This window comes from Schistocerca gregaria, chromosome X (assembly GCF_023897955.1).
Source record: "Schistocerca gregaria isolate iqSchGreg1 chromosome X, iqSchGreg1.2, whole genome shotgun sequence".
Classification (NCBI taxonomy): Eukaryota; Metazoa; Arthropoda; class Insecta; order Orthoptera; family Acrididae; genus Schistocerca; species Schistocerca gregaria.
Window position 1 is genome coordinate 368,785,169 of NC_064931.1, and position 27,253 is coordinate 368,812,421.

The following is a 27,253-nucleotide window of genomic DNA, read 5'->3' on the forward strand; positions in this document are numbered from 1 at the left end:
AAAATAAAACTAAACTTTGGTATATTAAAATGGTGATCACTGAAAATGATGTATAGATATCAAAACAAGTCTGAATAAAGATTTAAAAAAGGAAAAGCATTGTTCGAGGGGCAGTCAATAAGTAATGCAACACTTTTTTCTGAAGGCAGGTTGATTTTATTCAAGGTTCCAACACACCATATTATTCCCCACTCTTTCAGCTACTACAAAACCCTATTTTTAAACATAATTTCCATTCAGTGCAATGGCCTTATGCCACATTATGGAGAAGGTCTGAATGCCCATGTGGTACTACTCTAATCAGCAACATTGGAGCCAATGCCTTGTTGCATCAATAACCTCCGCATCATCCACATACTGCTTCCCACAGAGTGCATCCTTCATTGCATCAAACAGATAGAAGTCGGAAGGTGCGAGGTCTGAACTGTAGCGTGGATGAGGAAGAACAGTCCAATGAAGTTCTGTGAGCTCCTCTCTGGTCCTGGATGGTGAGTGTTCATTGGAGTTGAGGGTATCATCTGGAGTGCCCCAGGGAAGTGCGGTAGGTCCGCTGTTGTTTTCTATCTACATAAATGATCTTTTGGATAGCGTGGATAGCAATGTGCAGCTGTTTGCACATGATGCTGTGGTGTAGGGGAAGGTGTCACCGTTGCGTGACTGTAGGAGGATACAAGATGACTTGGACAGGATTTGTGATTGGTGTTAAGAATGGCAGCTATCTCTAAATATAGATAAATGTAAATTAATGCAGATGAATAAGAAAACGAATCCTGTAATGTTTGAATACTCCATTAGTAGTGTAGCACTTGACACAGTCACATTGATTAAATATTTGGGCGTAACATTGTAGAGCGATATGAAGTGGGACAAGCATGTAATGGCAGTTGTGGGGAAGGCGGATGGTCGTCTTCGGTTCATTGGTAGAAATTTGGGAAGATGTGATTCATCTGTAAAGGAGACCACTTATAGAATGCTGGTTCAACCTATTCTTGAGTACTGCTCATGTGTTTGGGATCCCTATCAGATTGAGGGAGGACATAGAAGCAATTCAGAGGCAGGCTGCTACACTTGTTACTGGTAGGTTTGATCATCACGCGAGTGGTATGGAAATGCTTCAGGAACTTGGGTGGGAATCTATAGAGGATAGGAGGCGTTCTTTTCATGAATCGCTACTGAGGAAATTTAGAGAACCAGTATTTGAGGCTGACTGCAGTACAATTTTACTGCCGCCAACTCACATTTCACAGAAAGACCACAAAGATAAGATAAGAGAGATTAGGGCTCGTACAGATGCATATAGGCAGTCATTTTTTCCCTCGTTCTGTTTGGGAGTGGAACAGGGAGAGAAGATGCTAGTTGTGGTACAAGGTACCCTCCGCCATGCATCGTATGGTGGATTGCGGAGTATGTATGTAGATCTAGATGGGTGCACAAACTTGTGTGAGGTCTTGTGTTGTCATGGAAAAGAAAAAATTCATTTGCATTTTTGTGGCAATGAACACGCTGAAGTTGATTCTTCCATTGTTTTGAGAGTAGCACAATACACTTCAGAGTTGATTGTTGCACCATGAGGGAGGACATGAAACAGAACAACCTCTTCTGAGTCCCAGAAGACTGTTGCCATTGCTTTACTAGCTGAGGGTGCAGCTTTGAGGTTTTTCTTCAGAGGAGAGGTGATGTGGTGCCATTTCATGGGTTGCCATTTTCTTTCTGGTCCGAAGTGATGAATCCATGTTTCATTGTGTGTGGTGATGACCAACAAAAACTGTTACAATCAGCCTTTTAACTCACAAGTAACTCTGCAAAGATGGTCCTTCATTGCTGTTTATGGTCTTCTGTTACACTGCAAGGAACCCTGCAGGCACACACATCTGAGTGCCCCAACTGATGGGCGAGTGTGTCAGCACTACCAACAGAGATGTCTAGTTGTGAAGCAAAATGTTTGACTGCATTCTGTCAACCACCTTGAATGAGAGTGTCCACATGTTCCAACAGTGCAGGAGTCATATCTGCATGTGGCAAACTGACATGCGAGAGATCAGACAGGTTTGTGTGACCTTGTTATGGTGATAACAGATGCCTCACCCATGACTCACCATGCTTTTGTTCATTGCCAGGTCTCTGAAGACATTCTGCAAGTGCCTATGAATACCTGCGATGCTCTGATTTTCCACTAAAAGAAACTCAATGAGAGCTCTCTGCTTGGAAAGCACTGCCATTAAAGATGTCATTTTTAAGACTATGTATAGTGCCACCACCTATCAGAACTTCATGAAACTCTAGGGGCTGAAATGGGAATATTCCGTGATGTCCCAGGACAAATTTCCTATTTTTTCAACTGAAATTGGCTGAGATAAAAAAATGTTTTGTATTACTCATTAAACACCCCTCATATTTTTCAGATGGCACAATTTTAATAATTAAAGTTAAATTTACAAACAGGGATGTGTGGCAAAGAGGAGCATCCAATCCTAGTAAGATTTGATACTTAAAGCTTGAATTGCTGTTGCCACCCCAATAGTTTAGCCATAATGACTGAAAGGTAGTCATTGAAGCATGCTTGCTGTTGGCCAACCCATCCCTCCCCCCCTCCCCCCCCCCCCCTCCCGTTCCCCAAAACCACCTGCTTAGGAACATCACCTCATTGGCATGATTGTCAAAATGTACAGGTGACATGTAGTTCATCAAATGTTATGGACACATTGCATGTAATTCCCTCTTCCCAGTTAACAGCCAACAGAAATGAAAGGAAAGAAGTTTACATGTTAATTGCAGACAAGAATAAAGAACATTTCTAGTGGAACAATATTTATGGTATGGAGTTTATTAAATCTGTTGTTTTCACAACTCATGTATTATTATGACCAGTGCACCATAATGATTTCTGAGCTTCAGCCCTATTTGAAATTACCAAGGCTGATATCATGTTTGTACTCACCATCACAGTTATATCTGCAAGAAAATGTTAGATAAATTTGCCTAAACTACTAATGATGGAAAGAAAATGTGGGTACCTTGTCATGTACTTCTATTTCCTGCAACCTAACAGTAACAAGAGATTTTAACTGTGGATCAAGAATTCTGGTAGAATCTCCGAGCACTGTTTTCAGTATTTCAATACAACAGTTCCCAGGCCACTGAAAAACGTTTTTAAGTACACATTTTGCTTGTCTTGATATGTCTCCAATGTATTTAGCAAACAGCCATGGCTCTGGATAATCTGAAAATAGAATCTGCCTTAAGCTTTTAAATCAAAAACACACTATTTACTGATCACAGAATATCAATAATGTATGCAGGGTGTAACATGTTTACATTAAAAATACTTCATGTGGACAATGAGATAAGTAATTTTATGCAGGGTACCTGAGATCACTGATATCAAGAAGCACATTAAAATTTGCCCAGAAATATGTTGGGATGCACTTGTTTTGTCCAGATTCTCAGTCAATGAAAAGTGGCTTTATTAATTTGTTTAGTGGTCCAACTAGGTCAAGCACTTGCTTGTAGTTATTTTATCCTCAGCACTGGGTTTTGTATCAAACTCAGTGCAAAGTTTTACATGACAAAAATTACTTACACTTTTAACACACAATATTAAGACACCACCACAAGCTAAGGGAACATTTTCCTTTGAAGAGTCTAATAATCATGAAGCAACTCTAAACAGCTTCTGATTTTTTTTTTTTTTGTAATGAAAAATAATACTTTTCTCAAAGTTCAACTAAATAAATATCTATTAGATATAAATTTTTAACTGTTACATAAGTCGTTTAAAATCAACACCACTCACTTGAATGCATACACTGCATCACATAATAATTATTGTACATGTAGTTTTTAAATTGCAATGGCAGTTTGCATGAGTATTTTCATTTGAGATTTGATGAGTGAAAATAATTTTTTCAATAAAGCACCCAAAGACACAATCTCATGGGTTTAAATCCACAGAACTTGGAGACCAGAGAATTGGTCATCAGTATCTTATATACTAACCAGGTAATTTTACACTGGTACAGTATAGTGTACCCACATGTGCAGCTACAAGTGGAGTGTGCATTTGTTGCAGTAAACTTTTACTTCTTCTTCACTTGAAGTTGCAGGAATACTAAACACTACTGACAAAGGAAAATTAGGTTCCTTTGTAATTTACTGAGGTCCCATTCACAGAATTGGATATCTGCCAAACAGTCATTCAGGTTTTGCACTTACATTCTGTCATATGAGTAAAGCATATATTGTTCATATATTTACTTAACCAATGTTTGTAAACCAACCAGTTGGCCTTCAAATCAATGTTTACTTGTCTCGGGGTTCCTTTCAAAGCGCACTATTATCTTACAGTGTAATGTGCCCCATACATTATTAGGATTCCGTATGTGCTCATAGATTGGTGTCTGACATGTGTTAACTGAAAATAATACTACCCAACTGATGGTTTCAAACAAACACCTCAGAGACATGTTGTTCACTTGTACATACAATTATGATTTTTTTACTACAATAGCATTTTTACACAGCATATTGTTATAATGATGTAGGTTACAATAGTCTCCATCCTTGCTACTACAGAAGACAATCTCTTTCTAATTTGTCCTGTGGTTACATATGGTATAAATTGCAATGGCACACACTTTTTAGGAGGGATTGTTAGCTATAAATGAGTATGATTTTTATCCGCTGACCAGAAATTAAGCAGCCACTGGCCAAAAGTAGTGCTCATACCACAGTTGTAGTTCTCTTATGCCCATATTCCCATTTTTGCTTGCTGTGATGTAAATATTCCCTCCTGGTCTTGCAAGATCACACACATCAGAAAAAAATCATAGGGGGCAGAGCACCTCCAACTTCTCACAGCACAATAAATAACTTTCCAGCCAATTAACCTTCCAGGTTAACAGTTGGTATGATTGTATACAAATTCATCAAGGCATTGATGTTAGTAGATCTTGATACAACACTCTTAGTACCTCTAATTTCCAGGATTCCTTTCATATGCATTTCCTCTTCAAATCCTGATTGGTAAGAGTTGAAATAAATTCCTTACCAATTGATGGGATAAGTTTTTTTAACCTCATCTACAAATTTTTGAGCCAATTCCACAGTTTGCTCTGTATCATCAAGTTGATGCTTTGTTTGACATATCGTTATCTTATATCTTCCATTTCTGTGGCACTGTTAGAAGTTACACAACCTTCCCTTGAAATCACTGTAACCTATCACACACACAATTTGATGTCCATAATGTAGTAGGTCACTATCATGCACACCCTGCCAATTCCATCAAGAGTGCTTGGAATGCACAAACACTAGTTTTTGTAACAAGTGCTCCTTGCTCTCCCTTGAATATCCATAGCTTTTCCTTATGCATTACATGGTCATACTGCTGTGGACGTACTCAGTATCTGTTAAGAACTGTTTTTATTTTTTACAATTCTGTGGATGATCTTCCATGTATGTAATTATGTTTAGAAAACACTCCTTAGACAACAACTGCCCTTTAATATGTTTCACTGAAAATGGTATTTGTGGCTCCCTGTCTAACAAGGATGATGAATTATATGGCTCAACAGCTGTTTCAATATTACTTTCACTTGTTATGCATGCATTGTCATCACTGTACTCCTGATGGACACTGCCAACACAGTCCAGCATATATGACACCACACATTCCACTGAGTCTTCTTGCAGAAACGCAAATATTTCATCTGTTACTTCTTTCTCACTCTGCAAAATTCCTTGAGTTCCTTTCTGACAAAATGGCAACTGTTGTTGTATATATAATGTAATGTTTGCTTTGTTTCTCAATGTCATTGCTCTGCTTTGTATCAACAGCACTAGCACTGTAGCATTGTTGTTACTCACCAATTAAACAGTTCAACTACACTCCATAGCCTCATGCTGTGCTTACCTATGGATACTTCCAGTCTCATCCCCCATTGCCATTAGCAGCCAACATTGTGGTTGCATGGTAGACAATATGTGGGGCACAGAATGCCATTATCATCATTGGCCTTTTGAGGCCTCACACACAAGAGGTTCCCTGTTAGTGTGAAATTAATGTATATTGATAAATCTAAGAAAAAAAAAAAAAAAAAAAAAAACCCATGAACCATGGACCTTGCCGTTGGTGGGGAGGCTTGCGTGCCTCAGCGATACAGATGGCCGTACCGTAGGTGCAACCACAACGGAGGGGTATCTGTTGAGAGGCCAGACAAACGTGTGGTTCCTGAAGAGGGGCAGCAGCCTTTTCAGTAGTTGCAGGGGCAACAGTCTGGATGATTGACTGATCTGGCCTTGCAACATTAACCAAAACGGCCTTGCTGTGCTGGTACTGCGAACGGCTGAAAGCAAGGGGAAACTACAGCCGTAATTTTTCCCGAGGACATGCAGCTTTACTGTATGATTAAATGATGATGGCATCCTCTTGGGTAAAATATTCCGGAGGTAAAATAGTCCCCCATTCGGATCTCCGGGCGGGGACTACTCAGGAGGATATCGTTATCAGGAGAAAGAAAACTGGCGTTCTACAGATCGGAGCGTGGAATGTCAGATCCCTTAATCGGGCAGGTAGGTTAGAAAATTTAAAAAGGGAAATGGATAGGTTAAAGTTAGATATAGTGGGAATTAGTGAAGTTCGGTGGCAGGAGGAACAAGACTTCTGGTCAGGTGACTACAGGGTTATAAACACAAAATCAAATAGGGGTAATGCAGGAGTAGGTTTAATAATGAATAGGAAAATAGGAATGCGGGTAAGCTACTACAAACAGCATAGTGAACGCATTATTGTGGCCAAGATAGATACGAAGCCCACACCTACTACAGTAGTACAAGTTTATATGCCAACTAGCTCTGCAGATGAAGAAGAAACTGAAGAAATGTACGATGAAATAAAAGAAATTATTCAGATAGTGAAGGGAGACGAAAATTTAATAGTAATGGGTGACTGGAATTCGAGTGTAGGAAAAGGGAGAGAAGGAAACATAGTAGGTGAATATGGATTGGGGCTAAGAAATGAAAGAGGAAGCCGCCTAGTAGAATTTTGCACAGAGCACAACTTAATCATAGCTAACACTTGGTTTAAGAATCATGAAAGAAGGTTGTATACGTGGAAGAACCCTGGAGATACTAAAAGGTATCAGATAGATTATATAATGGTAAGACAGAGATTTAGGAACCAGGTTTTAAGTTGTAAGACATTTCCAGGGGCAGATGTGGACTCTGACCACAATCTACTGGTTATGACCTGTAGATTAAAACTGAAGAAACTGCAAAAATGTGGAAAATTAAGGAGATGGGACCTGGATAAACTGAAAGAACCAGAGGTTGTACAGAGTTTCAGGGAGAGCATAAGGGAACAATTGACAGGAATAGGGGAAAGAAATACAGTAGAAGAAGAATGGGTAGCTCTGAGGGATGTAGTAGTGAAGGCAGCAGAGGATAAAGTAGGTACTAAGACGAGGGCTGCTAGAAATCCTTGGGTAACAGAAGAAATATTGAATTTAATTGATGAAAGGAGAAAATATAAAAATGCAGTAAATGATGCATGCAAAAAGGAATACAAACGTCTCAAAAATGAGATCGACAGGAAGTGCAAAATGGCTAAGCAGGGTTGGCTAGAGTACAAATGTAAGGAATTAGCAGCTTATCTCACTAGGGGTAAGATAGATACTGCCTACAGGAAAATTAAAGAGACCTTTGGAGAGAAGAGAACCATGTGTATGAATATCAAGAGCTCAGATGGCAGCCCAATTCTAAGCAAAGAAGGGAAGGCAGAAAGGTGGAAGGAGTATATAGAAGGTTTATACAAGGGTGATGTACTTGAGGACAATATTATGGAAATGGAAGAGGATGTAGATGAAGACGAAATGGGAGATACGATACTGCGTGAAGAGTTTGACAGAGCACTGAAAGACCTGAGTCGAAACAAGGCCCCCGGAGTAGACAACATTCCATTAGAACTACTGACGGCCTTGGGACAACCAGCCCTGACAAAACTCTACCAGCTGGTGAGCAAGATGTATGAGACAGGCGAAATACCCTCAGACTTCAAGAAGAATATAATAATTCCAATCCCAAAGAAAGCAGGTGCTGACAGATGTGAAAATTACCGAACTATCAGTTTAATAAGCCACGGCTGCAAAATACTAACGCGAATTCTTTACAGACGAATGGAAAAACTGGTAGATGCAGACCTCGGGGAGGATCAGTTTGGATTCCGTCGAAATGTTGGAACACGTGAGGCAATACTGACCTTACGACTTATCTTAGAAGAAAGATTAAGGAAGGGCAAACCTACGTTTCTAGCATTTGTAGACTTAGAGAAAGCTTTTGACAATGTTGACTGGAATACTCTTTTTCAAATTCTAAAGGTGGCAGGGGTAAAATACAGGGAGCGAAAGGCTATTTATAATTTGTACAGAAACCAGATGGCAGTCATAAGAGTCGAGGGGCATGAAAGGGAAGCAGTGGTTGGGAAAGGAGTGAGACAGGGTTGTAGCCTCTCCCCGATGTTATTCAATCTGTATATTGAGCAAGCAGTAAAGGAAACAAAAGAAAAATTCGGGATAGGTATTAAAATTCATGGAGACGAAGTAAAAACTTTGAGGTTCGCCGATGACATTGTAATTCTGTCAGAGACGGCAAAGGACTTGGAAGAGCAGTTGAACGGAATGGACAGTGTCTTGAAAGGAGGATATAAGATGAACATTAACAAAAGCAAAATGGGGATAATGGAATGTAGTCAAATTAAATCGGGTGATGCTGAGGGAATTAGATTAGGAAATGAGACACTTAAAGTAGTAAAGGAGTTTTGCTATTTAGGAAGTAAAATAACTGATGATGGTCGAAGTAGAGAGGATATAAAATGTAGACTGGCAATGGCAAGGAAAGCGTTTCTGAAGAAGAGAAATTTGTTAACATCGAATATAGATTTATGGATCAGGAAGTCGTTTCTGAAAGTATTTGTTTGGAGTGTAGCCATGTATGGAAGTGAAACATGGACGATAACTAGTTTGGACAAGAAGAGAATAGAAGCTTTCGAAATGTGGTGCTACCGAAGAATACTGAAGATAAGGTGGATAGATCACGTAACTAATGAGGAGGTATTGAATAGGATTGGGGAGAAGAGAAGTTTGTGGCACAACTTGACTAGAAGAAGGGATCGGTTGGTAGGACATGTTTTGAGGCATCAAGGGATCACAAATTTAGCATTGGAGGGCAGCGTGGAGGGTAAAAATCGTAGAGGGAGACCGAGAGATGAGTACACTAAGCAGATTCAGAAGGATGTAGGTTGCAGTAGGTACTGGGAGATGAAGCAGCTTGCACAGGATAGAGTAGCATGGAGAGCTGCATCAAACCAGTCTCAGGACTGAAGACAACAACACAACAAGAAAAAAAATCATAAAAAAATAAAAATGAAACAGGAATGATTAAGTAAATGAAAGATAAAAAGCTAGTATGCCTACTACCCCTAAACAATCACACCTTCCCAGAGTAATGTTTTTTGCAGTTCCCCTTCCACGTTATGCTATACCCTGCAGGCTGTTCTCATCTATATTATGTGGAGAGTGGAAAAGTGGACTCCAGGTGACAGACATCCATGTGCAGATGGGATAATGTCTTTCAACTAATCATACATTAGACCAATAAATAACTGAAACTTAGGGGAAAAAATCTGTGTAGTGGCAAATTTTTGTACAGTGGTAAGGTGGGGGAGGGGGGGAGAGGGGAGTGTCAAAAACAACATACTAAAAATCCCCAATGGTTGGGCATAAGTGTTGAGGTGGGGAGGAGGTGATTAAATGTCACATATTTACATTTTTTCTTGAATAATTTTTTAAAAAAGCAACTACTGTTGAACTAGATTAAATTTCCTACAAAAAAGACCTCTCCATTTTTCTGTAGGATTAAGAGTTTCTGCATTGCAGGGGATAGAAAAATCATAGATCGTTAAAAATTGTTTTAATGGTATAAAATTAATGTTTACTGTTAAATGAAGTGGGTTAAGAACAAATATCAAATGTGTGTACCACTTCTAAGTGCAGTAGAACTATATTAAATCTGGGGGAGAGTGGGTGGGGGTTGCGGGGGTGTAAGAGGGTGAAGGGGAACGGGGTGAAGGGTACAAATGTGAGGGAAGGTAGGTCTCCAGATTGTGATCATGCACTTCTCTCCTTCGTAGGTCTGCAAACGGAAGAGCACAAAGGTGATTTCCCACTCCATCTACCTCACTACATCACAAGAAGCAATTACAAAGTTATATCAACACTCTGCAGTGTGCCTTATGAATCACTGGCATGCGGGGCATGTTTACTTTCCACAAGTGCATTAACATTACATGGAATATAGATATGAGTTACTAATAATACTAATACATGAAACACATATGGACACACTCAAATCTTTGCACTCTGTTCTATAATGCTAGAAGGTAAACTGATTCTTCTCACCCTGTACAACAGCTGTAGACTTCTTTCAAAAAAGATAATGTTGCCTACCATGAGCTGCCCTCACTTTTTATTTTGCAGATAGACAATCACTCCTCAGAATTTTCTGTCCAGTTCTCTTATGTGACCCTTATGGCTGACATCGAAATAAGTGTCCAAGGTATAGAAAAGCAACTGGAAACACTCAACAGAGAAAAGTCCACTGGACCTGACGGGATACCAATTTGTTTCTACACAGAGTATGCGAAAGAACTTGCCCCTCTTCAAACAGCCGTGTGCCGCAAGTCTCTAGAGGAACGTAAGGTTCCAAATGATTGGAAAAGAGCACAGCTAGTCCCAGTCTTCAAGAAAGGTCGTCGAGCAGATGCGCAAAACCATAGACCTATATCTCTGACGTTGATCTGTTGTAGAATTTTAGAACATGTATTTTGCTCGAGTATCATGTCGTTTTTGGAAACCCAGAATCTACTATGTAGGAATCAACATGGATTCCGGAAACAGCGATCGTGTGAGACCCAACTCGCTTTATTTGTTCATGAGACCCAGAAAATATTAGATACAGGCTCCCAGGTATATGCTATTTTCCTTGACTTCCGGAAGGCGTTCAATACAGTTCCGCACTGTCGCCTGATAAACAAAGTAAGAGCCTACGGAATATCAGACCAGCTGTGTGGCTGGATTGAAGAGTTTTTAGCAAACAGAACACAGCATGTTGTTATCAATGGAGAGACGTCTACAGACGTTAAAGTAACCTCTGGCGTGCCACAGGGGAGTGTTATGGGATCATTGCTTTTCACAATATATATAAATGACCAAGTAGATAGTGTCGGAAGTTCCATGCGGCTTTTCACGGATGATGCTGTAGTATACAGAGAAGTTGCAGCATTAGAAAGTTGTAGCGAAATGCAAGAAGAACTGAGCGGATAGGCACTTGGTGCAGGGAGTGGCAACTGACTCTTAACATAGACAAATGTAATGTATTGCGAATACATAGAAAGAAGGATCCTTTATTGTATGATTATATTATAGCAGAACAAACACTGGTAGCAGTTACTTCTGTAAAATATCTGGGAGTATGCATGCGGAATGATCTGAAGTGGAATGATCATATAAAATGAATTGTTGGTAAGGCAGGTACCAGGTTGAGATTCATTGGAAGAGTCCTTAGAAAATGTAGTCCATCAACAAAGGAGGTGGCTTACAAAACACTCGTTCGACCCATACTTGAGTATTGCTCATCAGTGTGGGATCCATACCAGGTCGGGTTGACGGAGGAGATAGAGAAGATCCAAAGAAGAGCGGCGCGTTTCGTCACAGGGTTATTTGGTAACCGTGATAGCATTACAGAGATGTTTATCAAACTCAAGTGGCAGACTCTGCAAGAGAGGCGCTCTGCATCACGGCGTAGCTTGCTTGCCAGGTTTCGAGAAGGTGCGTTTCTGGATGAGGTATCGAATATATTGCTTCCCCCCTACTTATACCTCCCGAGGAGATCACGAATGTAAAATTAGAGAGATTTGAGCGCGCACGGAGGCTTTCAGACAGTCGTTCTTCCTGTGAACCATACGCGACTGGAACAGAAAAGGCAGGTAATGACAGTGGCACGTAAAGTGCCCTCCGCTACACACCGTTGGGTGGCTTGCGGAGTATAAATGTAGATGTAGATAAGATTGCTGAGCTCATGTTTATGTAGCAGAGTTATTTTCATTTTACTAAATGAGTACTTGCAGCTGGAGCTGTCAATTGTGTATCACACTGAAGAGTCTGTCCCAAGTGCAGCATGCTGTCAACAAGTATTTGACAGTGGTGATTTCATTGTCTCCATTGTAATTGCCAGGAATATTTTTCACAGCATTAGAGGCATCAAATTCATTGCTCCAGCCTCAGCTATCCTAACATCTGAGGAGGCTTGTATTGTCTCCCTCTCCACCAGAAGTAGGCTACTTAGGAGTTATGGATTTTCAGATATTTCAATGTAAGTCAAGCAATGTGTCACAGCATATTACCCTTCTGGACTAGAACATGATCAATTCCATCAACAGTGTTGCATGCCCTCACTTCATGAGACACTATGGATATGTTTGGAATTGAATCCAGGACACTGACACAAAGACTGGTGCCTCAAGTCCCACTGTCCCTTCTGCCACAAAGGCACAGGGAAAGTTGTCAGCAGCATGCAGCAACCCTACGGTCACCTATCCAAGTACTGGCCACATCTTATGGTCCTTAACTTATGTAACATGAACTGGAGTATCCACCTCAGCATGGACATAGACATTGGCTCCACGCTGTCCACACACTCTACAAGTGGCAGGAATTCCTGAATGGAAGAGGTTTATACAGCTTACCCCAGTAACAGAATGAATGGTGAGAGCTGGTCATTCATTAGCTCACCACTAAGTGACTACAATACAATAAGATGGCTTTACAATATGCTGACAACAAGAGACAGAAGCCAGATTCTCCATTTACCAATCCAATCCCTTTCCCATGAACACTGCACAGGTTACTAGCAATGTCACACTTACACATTATACATTTCTCAGTCTTTGTTTGTAGGAATGTATTTTACATAAAAGCTCCATTGACAAATGCAAGTAAGTACTTATTAATAAACTAAAAATAACTCCACTACATAAACATGAACTCAGTGAAATTATTTTGTCTATTCATACAAGAGAACTGGACAGAAAATGCTGTGGAGTTACAGTCTGTGAGCACATGTGATGGGGGAAGTTGCCTTTCCCTGAAGAATGCTACATCTGCCATACAGATGACAAGAATCAGTTTCCTTACTAATGGTGGAGAATATTATGCACAGATTTACATAGAGTCTGACCACATGTTTTTCTTGTGTTAGTATTAAAGTAACTCATACCTGTATTCCATGCTGTGTTAATGCACTTTGTGGAAATTAAACACCCCCTGAGCAGGTCTGTGCACTGTGTTGCCAGTATTTTATAAGGCACACTGCAAAGGGATGACATAACTTTCTGAAACACGTTGTAGTTGCTTCTCGTGACACAGTAGGATTGATGGAATGGGGCACCTTCTCACTTTTCAGTTTGTAGACCTGTGAATGAGAGAAATGCATGACCACAGTCTGGTGACCTACCTTCCCTCATGTTTCTACCCTCTACCCTCTGCCTGTCCAGCTTGTTACACTCCCAGAGCATAACTTATCTCTTAATATGGCTCTACTGCACTTAGTAGACAAACATTTAAGATTTGTTCTTAACCCATTTCATGCAACAGTAAACATTAATTTTGTACAATTAAAATACTATTTTTAATAATCTGTTAATTTTTCATCCTCTGCAATGCACAAAGTCCTAGAGGGGAAAAGAGTGAAGATGGCCTTTTTTTGCAGGAAATTTAATGTAGTTTAATATTGTACTGGGAAATATTTTCACTAGAAGCAACAGTTATCAAGATATTCAAGAGAATCATAAAAAAGTGACTATTAAACAACCCATCCCAATTCTCACACCCTCCAGGTGGGTATTTTTAATATATTGTTTATAGAACCCCCCCCCCCCCCAACCAACACTGTACAAAAATTTGCAACTTCAAAAAATTTTCCCCTATTTGCGCATTTTTTATCTTTGTTAATTGGGTTACATGTGTTAGTGTAGTCTTTTCATTCTTAAGTTTCTGCATGTAGCAGTCTAGGATAACCCCAGCAAGCGGTCCTCGTTGCAGCTAGTTAGAAGCATGATGTACCTGGAAGTTCACAGATAGCACCCTCTTCATGTTGCTTTTCCATTTTTACATCAGTTACCATGCTCCTGTTCATCTTGGACACCTGGCATCCATCAGTAATGAGATTAAGCTGGTCATAAGTTGTCAAGTGCCTCCGCAATCACAACCAAAATTCCCATGAGACATTGATGACACACAAAGTGCTGTTTATGGTTCCACCATTTATTTTCCCTTTTTACATCCACTCTGATGGTTTTATGACTACAAAAATCCTATGATTTTATTCGTTCACATAAAAGCTGTTCTTGAAACTTTCCCATTATCTTTAGGACTCGTTGGTTGGTATGACTACATTACTGTCAGATACTTATGCTCTACCTTTTTCATTGTGGCCTCCCCTGTCTTTGACACATTTGGTATTGTCCCTTGAAGTATGTAGGCATTTGTCGAGTAATTGTTTAAGGCATGACATATTTCCTCCCTCCATACCAGCAGAACCTCAGCTTTTTCCTATCAGACCCTGCAGTCTTACTCTTTAATGTCAGAGTGTCTGTAGCTACTTCTTCCTGTATATTGTGCAACAGAGTCTTTTCTAATCTTAGATGCTTTTGTTGCCCTATCTCATTATCACATTGGTTATCTATAACAAATGTACCCATTAAAAGTTCCACTGAATATTCCCAAATACTTGTCACAACACCAGCTCATTTTTTGAGAATGGAGAACACCATACGGAATCTTATATTTTCTGTCACCAGTTTATACAATGTTTTCTAGACATTATTCTTCAGATGTATTTCCATTATTGTACATCTATCCACTTCAGTAGTTCTTTGTATTTCTGTTTTGTGTTCCAGTAAGTTGGCAGTCATGCCTCACATTGCGAAGCTAGGAAGCACAGTGATTAGCAGAATGGACTCAATTTGGGTGAATGATAGTGCAAGTCCATATCTAAACATCCAGATTTAGGTTTTCTGTGATTTCTCTAACTGGCTCCAGGCAAATGATGGGAAGGTTCCTTTAAAAGGACGCGACCAATTTCCTTCCTCATCCTCAAAAAGCAACCCAAGACTGTGCTCTGTCTCTAATGACATCATTGTTGATGGGATGTTAAACCCTAATCTCCCTTCCTGTTTCTCTCACTCTTCCCCAAGTATTGCTTCAGGTAAATATTCTCAGTTACCTTCATCGGCACTGCAAAATTACTGAATTGATTGCTAAGTAAAATGCCACTAGTTTAAAAATCAATGAATTTATTTGGTGCAGTTTAGGATATATCTATCATTGGATAGTCTGGAAACAAAACTACAAGTGACACAAAATATAGAAAGGTATACAGAGCAACATAGCAAGAGTACAAGCATTACAAAGTTTCATCATAATGAGAGCTGCCATAAACATCATAATCACCTAGGTATTCAGATGCACAAAGACATGTTACAGCTGATATGGCACACTAATTTCAAAGCTACTTCATGCTTTCTGGGCAGACAGTTTATGCCAACAGAGGGCTGTGAAGCATAGTGGCAAAAACAAAATGATCAATTTTAATTTAGTTACATAAAAAATGTTGAATATAAAACATAACTTTCAAAAAGTGTATGTCAATTCTCATTATGATGAATCTCTGTAATGCTTGTACTCTTGTCACGTTGCTCTGTATACCTTTGTATATCTTCTGTTGTTTGTATTTTGGTTTACAGACTATCTGATGAGGGGTACCTCCGGAAATCCATCATATAAAGTCATTGGTTTTTTAACTAGTGTCATTTCATTTAGTGACCAATTCAGCAACTTTTCAGCACTCATATTAATTTACAGTATGATTGCATTCTTCCTGTGACTTTTTGTCACAAGTACACTTTTTCTTCAGTTGCTTCTTAGGTAAAATGAAAATGATCGTATGGCATCAGTGGCTGGGAGTTCCCAGGTAGGACGCTTCTTAGGTTTTATAGATTGTTGTGCCAAACTACCCTTGAATCTCTAACACTTAATCATTTGAGTGGCATTGCCATCCTCTGCATTTCCTGGATCGCTGCAGGGACTTTTTTGATACATCATATCAATGTCAAGTCAACCATTGTTATGGGACATAGTTCTAAAGGTAGATCTACAAGATCCAATACTTAAGTTGGATAATACCTTTGTTAATAATTGGTCTACAATATCTTAACTGTATCTGGCACAAAAAGTATTTAAAGTTATAGTCACTGATTGTTAGACCTTTTCCCACTGCCCATGACACAATCTTGCTGCAGGCATTCTGATCGACTAGACGACTAGAGTCAATCAATATCTGAGAATATGATAGCTCTGTTGTGATATGTGGGAGGTCTGTTAATGAATTGTAAGCCTAATTACTGTATTACATCTCACAGCTCTATCCATCTTTTCTATAATTTTTGAAATTTTCTGAGTGGCTGCGATGTATCTCATTCCATTTTGTCTGAGCAATCTTTTATTCATTTACTGGTATCTAGCATGTAACACTGTGGTACTGATAATCTAAAACTGAAAATGATTTGTGTATGCATTGTAACAATCTCACTGCAGACAACACTGAGATTCAATATTTTGCCATGTCTATCATACATTTCTCCAGTGTATCCCACAGGTCTCTTATTCCCATTGCCAAATTTCTTATTTTTACTAGATTCTGTCAATGAACGATGGAGGAGGGGAGATAATCATTCTACCAACAGCATGGGCAATTCTGACGACATGTCTGGAAGCTGTCATTAAGGCATCTATTTTATTGTTCAACATCATTCAGTCTGATTGTGTTTTCACATTTGTTATGTCTTTGCAATTGACAGAGAATTTCCTCTTTTTATGTTTTATATGCCTTTCATTTTTTCTGCCTACATCCACTGTATTTACTTCCGTTGTTATTTCCATACTCCTTCCTGCACAGTTCATTGTCTTCTACTATGCTTATTAATTCATGTACACATAATGGCAAGATTACACATTTATTCATTCTAAGGTTCATATTGTTTTTCTCTTGTTTACCTGTGATCTGTTCTCTTCTTCCAGAACTGAGAATCCTTCTTCATCAGAGTTGATGGCAGAGTAAGATGATTTTCATTTTGAAATATAAAAGGTAAAAAATAACAAATCTCTAAATGCTGTAATGGGTGATTTCTCTGACAAAGAAACTGTCATGACCATCCAAAGGAAAGCCTGCAGCCAGGCAACAGGTGCAAGTTTTGGTGTTCTTGTAAAGATAAGACAATTTCGATTATAACAACATTTAGTTTAGAACTGATTATGCCGTAAATAGGTGTATTAGTGTGCTTTTTAAGCATACCATTAAAGGTTTCATTTTTCTTTAGGTAATATAGCAAAAAGATCGTACAGTGATGTTATAGTCGTATCTTCTGTTTACATTTTGCCGCAGAAAATCTATAGAATTTCATTTAATTGCTCTTCGCTCTCTCCAGCAATTTAACTGTATCGTACCTACTCATTATTTAACTCACATTTCTGGAAAGTAGCATAAAGTTTAAGTTGTTGTGTCAGAAACTTTACACTGTTGTTTTTGTTTACATACAGTTGTATATAGGCCAAGTTTGTGAAATCATATTTTTGTGTTTATCTGTAATTTATCTGACTAATTCTTAATAAACTATTATGTTTATCATGAGTGAAAAGTGCTTGATGTGCTGTAGAATTGTTAGGTGGGGGCTTTGGTGTGATGGATGCTGTAGTTCCTTCCATGTGGATGACTGTCGTGGCCTGGGAATATGGGAAGTAAATGAGATTCATCAGTGGTTTTGTAGGATATGTAGTAGAGATAGCAAGATACTAGAACAGGAGGGGAAAATTGCTGCCCTTCAGGTTGAATTAAACAAGGTCAGGGGAGATCTTGACAGGTTAAGGATGGAGAAGGTTAAAGAGAAGTGGGAAGTGGCAACAGGCAACAAGTAATAGGAAGGACAGGCCTAGAACTCTGTCTGACAGCTTTGTGATGAATGTGGAAAATAGATTTGACATGTTTCTTCAGTTAGAAGCTGGTAAAAAAACTTAAATATCATGTGACTAGGGCCTCCCGTCGGGTAGGCTGTTCGCCAGGTGCAAGTCTTTCGATTTGATGCCACTTTGGTGACTTGTGCATCGATGGGGATGAAATGATGATGATTAGGACAACACAACACCCAGTCTCTGAGCGGAAAATATCTCCAACCCAGCCAGAAATCAAACCCGGGCCCTTAGGATTGACATTCTATTGTGCTGACCACTCAGCTACTGGAAGCGGACAGTTAGAAGCAGCTGAACCTCAAGCAGTTGCAGATGTAGACAGGGCACAATAAACTTTCAGCAGCAAATTGAAAAGTAAGAATGTAGGGAAATGAGTAAAGAGAAAGAAAGTGTTGTTGTTAGGTAGTTCCCATGGAAGAAGTGTTGGCCAACTTTTGCAAGATGAACTAGGATCAGAATACCAGGTCACCAATTTTTTTAAACCTAGTGCCGGTCTGGAGCGGGTATACTAACCTCTAACTTGGGAGATCGTACCACTGGTTCAGATATCTTACCCCTCTCATCCGAAAGCGCCATTCTGCTGTGTGAGCTAGCGGAAACTGCTGTTGCAGTGCTTTCTCTTAGATCACACAACGACGAACTTCGGGACAGCAATGAGGCCCTCTGCTTATGCATCGCCACCGTACAAGCCAAGCTCACGGACGCACGTAAGCAGACTGCCCAGCTGTCGCACACGGCCACGCCCCTAACCCCCGCACCACTTCCTCGCACCTGCAGCCGACGCCGCGTGACATTTCTACTGCCGGACGGAAGCTGTACCCGCGACGCTACCAGGTACCCCACCGAGCTCTTCGACAAGAACTACCAGTGGATCACCGCCACTGCTGCTGAACTGCCGGCAACGGTTCATCGACTCGCTGGTTGGAAAACTGGACTTTGCATATGCGTACCTGGACGACTTGTCAATTTTTACTTCCTCCCTCAAGGAACATGAACTCCATTTAAATACAGTGTTCTAACTATTAAAAGCAAACGGTATCGCAGTGAACAATACTAAGTCACAACTCCGCCGCACTAGTGTCACTTTTCTGGGCCACGGAGTTTCTGGCGACGGCATCCGCCCCCTAACTGAACGGGTCGAGGCCATTAGTATGGTGCCTTTGCCCAAAGATTTTCAAGGCCTCCGCCACTTCCTTGGAACGGTAAATTACTACCATAAACATATTCCCCGCGCTGCCGACATACAAGCCCTACTGATGGATGCCCTCGCAGGAAAAAACACATCAGGGTCTCGGGCGGTCACGTGGACTCCAGATATGCGTCGCGCATTTGATAATCTAAAGTCAGCCTTACAGATGGCTGTTACGCTTGCTCACCCCATTCCTGATGCTCCCATCTCGCTTACTACAGGCGCAAGTGATACAGCAGTGGGGGCAGTACTTCAGCAATCCATGGGTTCTGTTGTACAGCCGCTCAGCGTTCGGGCTGCGTACAAAGAGGACCTTGACGCATCCCTGGCAGAGGTACTGTATGGAGAACCCCTCACACTCCCAGCAGAGTTAGTCGAGCCTTCATTTCCTCCAGATCAAATCTGGGACTCGACATTCGTCGGGCAGGTCAAGGAGCTAATCGCTAACATCCGCGTGCCTCCTCCTCGACCACACACGCCCCCTCCCATATTTCTGCATAAAGACTTGGCGTTGTGCACTCATGTCATGGTGCGTGATGACACCGTCCGACTGGCACTCAGGCCTCCATATACGGGTCCGCACAAAGTCATATCACGGCGTACCAACACGTTCGAAGTGCTCATTAACGGCACGCCTCAAACGGTATCCGTCTGCCGCCTCAAACCTGCATGGTCTCTGGGAGAACTGCCCGATACCCCACCCAGTCAGACCCCATCCCCTGCTGCACCCACCTCACATGAGGCATCTACCGACAGTCCATGGATGAGCGACGCCCATTCCTGCACATGTAGCGTTCCCCACTCCCAGTTGTGTGACAGTGCTACAGGTGCGTGTGACATTCCTATGCAGAGTGATGCGTGTGATGTCTTACCCTCCTACAGACAGCCCCTCGCCTCTCCCCTGTTAGGATTCAGTGATGTATCAGGGACCAGCCTCAGAGCGTGTGATGTCACCGATGACGACTCATGTGGAGATTCTGTCAGCCCGTATAAGGAGGTGGTAGTGAATGTCAACACAGATTTTATTTGCAGCTCTAATGTGTTTTTTGTTATGCAGCCGGATAATGTGTACATCTTCTATGAAAAAGCCAGCTCCCCCAATGAAAATTTAACTCACATTCATCTCCTCCAGTCTGTCCCTTTGCCTGTTGGTACTGACCCATCAACGGTCAAAGTCCTACATACCGCCACAGGCATTCAGATCCGCTATCCCGGCCCCTCACAACCCACCATCCCCTCCCCAGATCCCGCAACTGCTGTACGAGGATTCACCCAGTCAGGCAGGACCATCCGCCCCCCTCCCTGGCTCGAAGACTTCAATTACTAATGTAGTGTAATGTAATATAAGGTATGGTTTCAGATTAAACATCCTCTCCCTCCCCCATGGGTGTTCCCTTTACATGTATGCCCCAATATTTATGTTTGTGCTCCACACTCTAGGGGGGGGGGGGGGGGGGGGCATGTGGCGACTATCGACCAGGTCGCGTGTAGTATCTTTGTTTTTGGCAAGATCTTTTGACCAGTCTGTGGTCGTGCACCAAAGAGTACGGACGTGTATCGAGAATTCAGAATGTAAACAACTGTATGTGTGCTTACGAGAAATAAAATAGTGTTTATTAGATGTGGTGTAGCGTGCATCATTGGATTCGGCAATCCTACAACGCTAAACCCATAGGTTGAAATATGCTGAAGTTAAGACACTGTTTAGGAAGGGAGATAAAGAAATAACATCAAATTTTCATCCAATCTCACTTTTGCCAGCATTTTCAAAAATTTTAGAAAAGGTAATGTACAATCGGCTTTATAACCATCTTCTCACAAATAACATACTTTCAAAGTTGTAGTTCTGATTTCTAAAGGGTTCTGATACTGAGAAGGCTATCTACACTTACAGTGAAAATGTACTTAATTCATTAGACAAACAATTGTAGGCAACTGGTGTATTTTGTGATCTGTCAAAGGCATTTTACTGTGTAAATCGCAATATACTTTTAAGTAAATTTGAATATTGTGGTGTAACAGGAAATGCTGCAAAATGGTTCAAATATTATATCTCTGGCAAGAAACAAAGGGTGTTATTAGGAAAGAGACATGTATTAAGCTGTCAGGCAGTTGTCAGGCATCATCAACTGGGAACTAATTACATGTGGGGTCCCATAAGGTTCCATCTTAGCGCCCTTACTTATTCTTGTGTATATCAATGACCTTTCATCAGTAATATTACCATATGCCAAGTTTGTTTTGTTTGACAATGATACAAACATTGCAATAAATAGCAAATCAAGTGTAGTCTTAGAAAGATCAGCTAATAAAGTATTTGTGGACATTAATCATTGGTCCCTAGGCAATTCTTTGTCACTTAACTTTGAAAAAATGCGCTACATGCAGCTCAGAACTAATAAGGGGTCTCCCACAAGTATATTCCCAACATATGATGACAAGCAGGTAGAAGAAGTGGATAGTGTTAAATTCTTGGGATTACAGCTTGATAATAAATTTAACTGGGAGCACACCACACAAGTGCTGAAGTGTCTAAACAAATCTCTATTTGCAATGCGAATTCTGTCAGACATAGGGGATATAAAAATGAAAAATCTGGCATACTATGCCTACTTTCACTCCATAATGTCACATGGGATTATTTTTGGGCATATTTCATCAAGCCAAGCTAAAGTTTTCTGGGCACTAAAATGTGCAATAGGAGTTATATGTGGTGTGAACACAAGAACATCCTGTAGAGGCCTGTTTAGGGAACTAGGGATACTATCTACTGCTTCCCAATATATTTATTCCTTAATGAAATTTGTCATTAAAAATATATCACTTTTTCAAACCAACAGCTCAGTTCATGGAATCAATATGAGAAACAACAATAATTTTCACAAGGATTTAAAGTCACTTACTCTTGTACAAAGAAGTGTCTATTATTCAGAAACACACATTTTCGATAACTTTCCACCAGTCATAAAAAACATAACAAACAATGAAATTCAGTTTAAGAAAAGGCTAATGGATTTATTGGTGGCCAGCTCCTCCTACTACACTGATGAATTTCGCAGTAGAACCAACAGTTTTTTTTTGTTTGTGTGTGTGTGTGTGTGTGTGTGTGTGTGTGTAATCTAACTTCTGCACCATTTCAGTGCAATAATGTGTTCATTGTAAATAGTAGTAGTTCTATTGTATGTTTATTACCTTGTTAATTTTTTTTAATTTTAAATTCAGAGCATTAATGCAATCTTAGTAAATGAGTGTTCTAAAATGATCCTTTCATATAGTGTTAATTAAAAAAAATGATGATCATTACATGGAAGGTACATTAGCTTATTTGTTTTAGTTGTAAATATTTGTCATGTATTATTGCTTTTCTGACATGTTCTACATCCTGGAGGACCTCCTCATTATGTATCAATTGGAACGAAAGTAAATCTAATGTAATCACTAAGGTTCAGATACAAAAGTATTCATAATGAGATGAACAACTAGGAAGAAAATACACACACAATGTGGAAAAGCACAAAAAAAACAATTAATTATAATAAACAATAAAACCGGCATTCAACAGGTTGTATTGTGAGGGGTGATCTGTTCTTATTATTACATTCCAAAATTTCTTCAGAAGCAGAATATACGGTGTTGTCAGTTTAACACTTCATTTGTCATCTCGATATGGAATGCTGACATAGACATTCAGATCACAATATAAGTAGTTAGGTCACACCAGGATGGGATCCACCCAGGGGATTAATGACTATAGGTCTGGTCCACTGACCAGTCTGGGTGTTGTTTTTAGGCAGTTTTCCATGTCAATTTAGACAAATGGTGGGTTTGTCCCGAAACTCTGCCTTGGAGAATATGAGATAAAAACAAAGAAGGAAGGTAGATTAGAGTGTGACATCCTGTTGTCAGTGAGGTCATTAGAGATGGAGCACAAGCTCAGAATAGGGTAGGAGGGAGAAGGAAATTGGCCATTTTCTTTGAAAGGAACCATCCTGGCATTTGCCTTAAGTGATTTAGGGAAATAATGGAAAACACAAACATGGATGGCTGGATGGGGATAGAACTGTCATTCTCTCAATTAGGCTCCAGTGTGCTAATTTGCACCATCTTGCTTGATGAGATACAAACAGTTAAAATATGATAACACAGAAGAAAGTTTGTATGATTTAGAGATAGATAGTGCATACAACTTCTCTCCTTTAGGTTAACTGAAGACTGTCATGACAAAAAAAAGCAGCCAGCCACCCAGCCAAAAATTTAAAACAAAAATAAATTATCCCAATCACAAAATCAACAGATTTCATACAATGGAATGTATGGTAGGACAAAGAGAAGCCAGTATAGATTGCTGAACAGATCTTATACAGAAATGACATAAGTATCCAGAATGATATTTCCACTCTGCAATGGAGTGTGCACTGATATGAAACTTCCTGGCAGATTAAAACTGTGTGCTGGACCGAGAGTGGAACTCAGGACCTTTGCCTTTCATGGGCAAGTGCTCTACTGACTGAGCTACCCAAGCACGACTCATGACCCATCGTCACAGCTTCTATTCTGCCAGTACCCCATCTCCTACCTTCCAAACTTCACAGAAGCTCTTCTGCGAACCTTGCAGAACTAGCACTCCTGGAAGAAAGGAGCTAAGCCATGTCTCCACACTATCCTTTCTTCCAGGAGTGCTAGTTCCGCAAGGTTTGCAGAAGAGCTTCTGTGAAGTTCGGAAAGTAGAAGACGAGGTCCTGCACAATTGGAGCTGTGATGACGGGTCGTAAGTCGTACTAGGGTAGCTCAGTCGGTACAGCACTTGCCAGTGAAAGGCAAAGGTCCCGAGTTTGAGTCTCAGTCCAGCACACAGTTTTAATCTGCCAGGAAGTTTCATGATACAAGTACTTGCAAAAATTAGTATTACCTTATTTATAGATAATACAGTACTGATATAAAGAAATAATTCTTATAAATGATTCCATAGGCAGTTGCTGCAATGGTAAAAGGGAGAACCTTAGAGAGAATGAATGTAATGTATCAGATAACTTTTAAAATCTCTTTGATATTATCATTAAGCCCCCAATCATCATGAGTTGATATATGCAAATTGCAACATTTGCTGCTGTCCAATATGCTGCTGCTCAACACATAGTAGACTTTACTGACATAGACTTGAGCACCTGTGTCATCAAAATGTCTCATTCTTCTCACCATCTCACAATGCCAGTGCTGCTGAATTTTATCTCAGCATCTGGCCCTCCAAAATATGTAGTTTGCTCCCATTCAATCTTATTTCTTGTCAGTGTATAGTATAGTCTCTACCCAAATCAAAACTGCCTTACTGTTATTTTCCAGTATTCTGAGTCCCATAATATTGCAGTTCTATATATTCTCAACAGAGTAGTGTCAGTACTCTTCATTCTCTACGATTGCACAGTTTAAAAAAAATGTATTTTTAACACATCACATGATGCAGTAGCTGTCATCCTCTGTTTGTCATTACACTTTTGTCATATATGCCTCATGATGCAGTAGCTGTCATCCTCTGTACCTCATTACACTTTTGTAATATGCGCTTGACATTGTCAAGTTTAATACAGAAATAGAATACAACTTCAAAAAGACAAGCTCACTATTGCACAGCCTTTATTGTGATGACTGTTTTCAGCAAACTACATTGCAATAATCAGTTCTTCTGCACTACATTTCACTGAATCTTGACCAAACGTATCTTATATCATATCATATCATATCACAGAATGATATTCCATGAATGTGAGAACAGCAGCATATCAGCAAGTCAAGCATAAAGTAACTATTACATAAAACAACATACATGTTGCACTGATTATACAAGCTCATGTTCGTACACTGGCAGAATGAAGGGCCTTAATTCTGCTAATATACAAACATGTTGTTGTTGTTGTTGTTGTCTTCAGTCCTGAGACTGGTTTGATGCAGCTCTCCATGCTACTCTATCCTGTGCAAGCTTCTTCATCACCCAGTACCTACTGCAACCTACATCCTTCTGAATCTGCGTAGTGTACTCATCTCTCGGTCTCCCTCTACGATTTTTACCCTCCACGCTGCCCTCCAATGCTAAATTTGTGATCCCTTGATGCCTCAAAACATGTCCTACCAACCAAACCCTTCTTCTAGTCAAGTTGTGCCACAAACTTCTCTCCTCCCCAATCCTATTCAATACCTCCTCATTAGTTATGTGATCTATCCACCATATCTTCCGTATTCTTCTGTAGCACCACATTTCGATAGCTTCTATTCTCTTCTTGTCCAAACTAGTTATCGTCCCTGTTTCACTTCCACACATGGCTACACTCCATACAAATACTTTCAGAAAAGACTTCCTGATACATAAATCTATATTCGATGTTAACAAATTTCTCTTCTTCAGAAACGCTTTCCTTGACTTTGCCAGTCTACATTTTATATCATCTCTATTTTGACCATCATCAGTTATTTTACTTCCTAAATAGCAAAACTCCTTTACTACTTTAAGTGTCTCATTTCCTAATCTCATTCCCTCAGCATCACCCGATTTAATTTGACTACATTCCATTATTCTCGTTTTGCTTTTGTTGATGTTCATCTTATATCCTCCTTTCAAGACACTGTCCATTCCATTTAACTGCTCTTCCAAGTCCTTTGCCGTCTCTGACAGAATTACAATGTCATCGGCGAACCTCACAGTTTTTACTTCGTCTCCATGAATTTTAATACCTACTCTGAATTTTTCTTTTGTTTCCTTTACTGCTTGCTCAATATACAGATTGAATAACATCGGGGAGAGGCTACAACCCTGTCTCACTCCCTTCCCAACCACTGCTTCCCTTTCATGCCCCTCGACTCTTATGACCGCCATCTGGTTTCTGTACAAATTGTAAATAGCCTTTCGCTCCCTGTATTTTACCCCTGCCACCTTTAGAATTTGAAAAAGAGTATTCCAATCAACATTGTCAAAAGCTTTCTCTAAGTCTACAAATGCTACAAACATAGGTTTGCCTTTTCTTAATCTTTCTTCTAAGATAAGTCATAAGGACAGTATTGCCTCACGTGTTCCAACATTTCTACGGAATCCAAACTGATCCTCCCCGAGGTCCGCATCTACCAGTTTTTCCATTTGTCTGTAAAGAATTCGCGTTAGTATTTTGCAGCTGTGACTTATTAAACTGATAGTTCGGTAATTTTCACATCTGTCAGCACCTGCTTTCTTTGGGATTGGAATTATTATATTCTTCTTGAAGTCTGAGGGTATTTTGCCTGTCTCATACATCTTGCTCACCAGCTGGTACAGTTTTGTCATGACTGGCTCTCCCAAGGCCGTCAGTAGTTCTAATGGAATGTTGTCTACTCCGGGGGCCTTGTTTCGGCTCAGGTCTTTCAGTGCTCTGTCAAACTCTTCACGCAGTATCATATCTCCCATTTCGTCTTCATCTACATCCTCTTCCATTTCCATAATATTGTCCTCAAGTACATCGCCCTTGTATAAACCTTCTATATACTCCTTCCACCTTTCTGCCTTCCCTTCTTTGCTTAGAACTGCGTTGCCATCTGAGCTCTTGATATTCATACATGTGGTTCTCTTCTCTCCAAAGGTCTCTTTAATTTTCCTGTAGGCAGTATCTATCTATCTTACCCTAGTGAGATAAGCTGCTAATTCCTTACATTTGTACTCTAGCCATCCCTGCTTAGCCATTTTGCACTTCCTGTCGATCTCATTTTTGAGACGTTTGTATTCCTTTTTGCATGCATCATTTACTGCATTTTTATATTTTCTCCTTTTATCAATTAAATTCAATATTTCTTCTGTTACCCAAGGATTTCTAGCAGCCCTCGTCTTTTTACCTACTTTATCCTCTGCTGCCTTCATTACTTCATCCCTCAGAGCTACCCATTCTTCTTCTACTGTATTTCTTTCCCCTATTCCTGT

General features: G+C 40.1%; 1 protein-coding gene across 3 annotated transcripts in view; it reads right to left on the minus strand.

Annotated features, from left to right (window-relative positions):
- Window positions 1-27,253, minus strand: part of LOC126298189 (zinc finger FYVE domain-containing protein 26) — a 381,844-nt gene that overhangs the window by 143,661 nt on the left and 210,930 nt on the right. For all 3 annotated transcript variants that reach the window (XM_049989496.1, XM_049989498.1, XM_049989497.1), the window contains one exon: window positions 3,015-3,220. In XM_049989496.1, coding sequence (XP_049845453.1) covers window positions 3,015-3,220 — 206 coding nt within the window. The remainder of the gene's footprint in view (window positions 1-3,014; window positions 3,221-27,253) is intronic.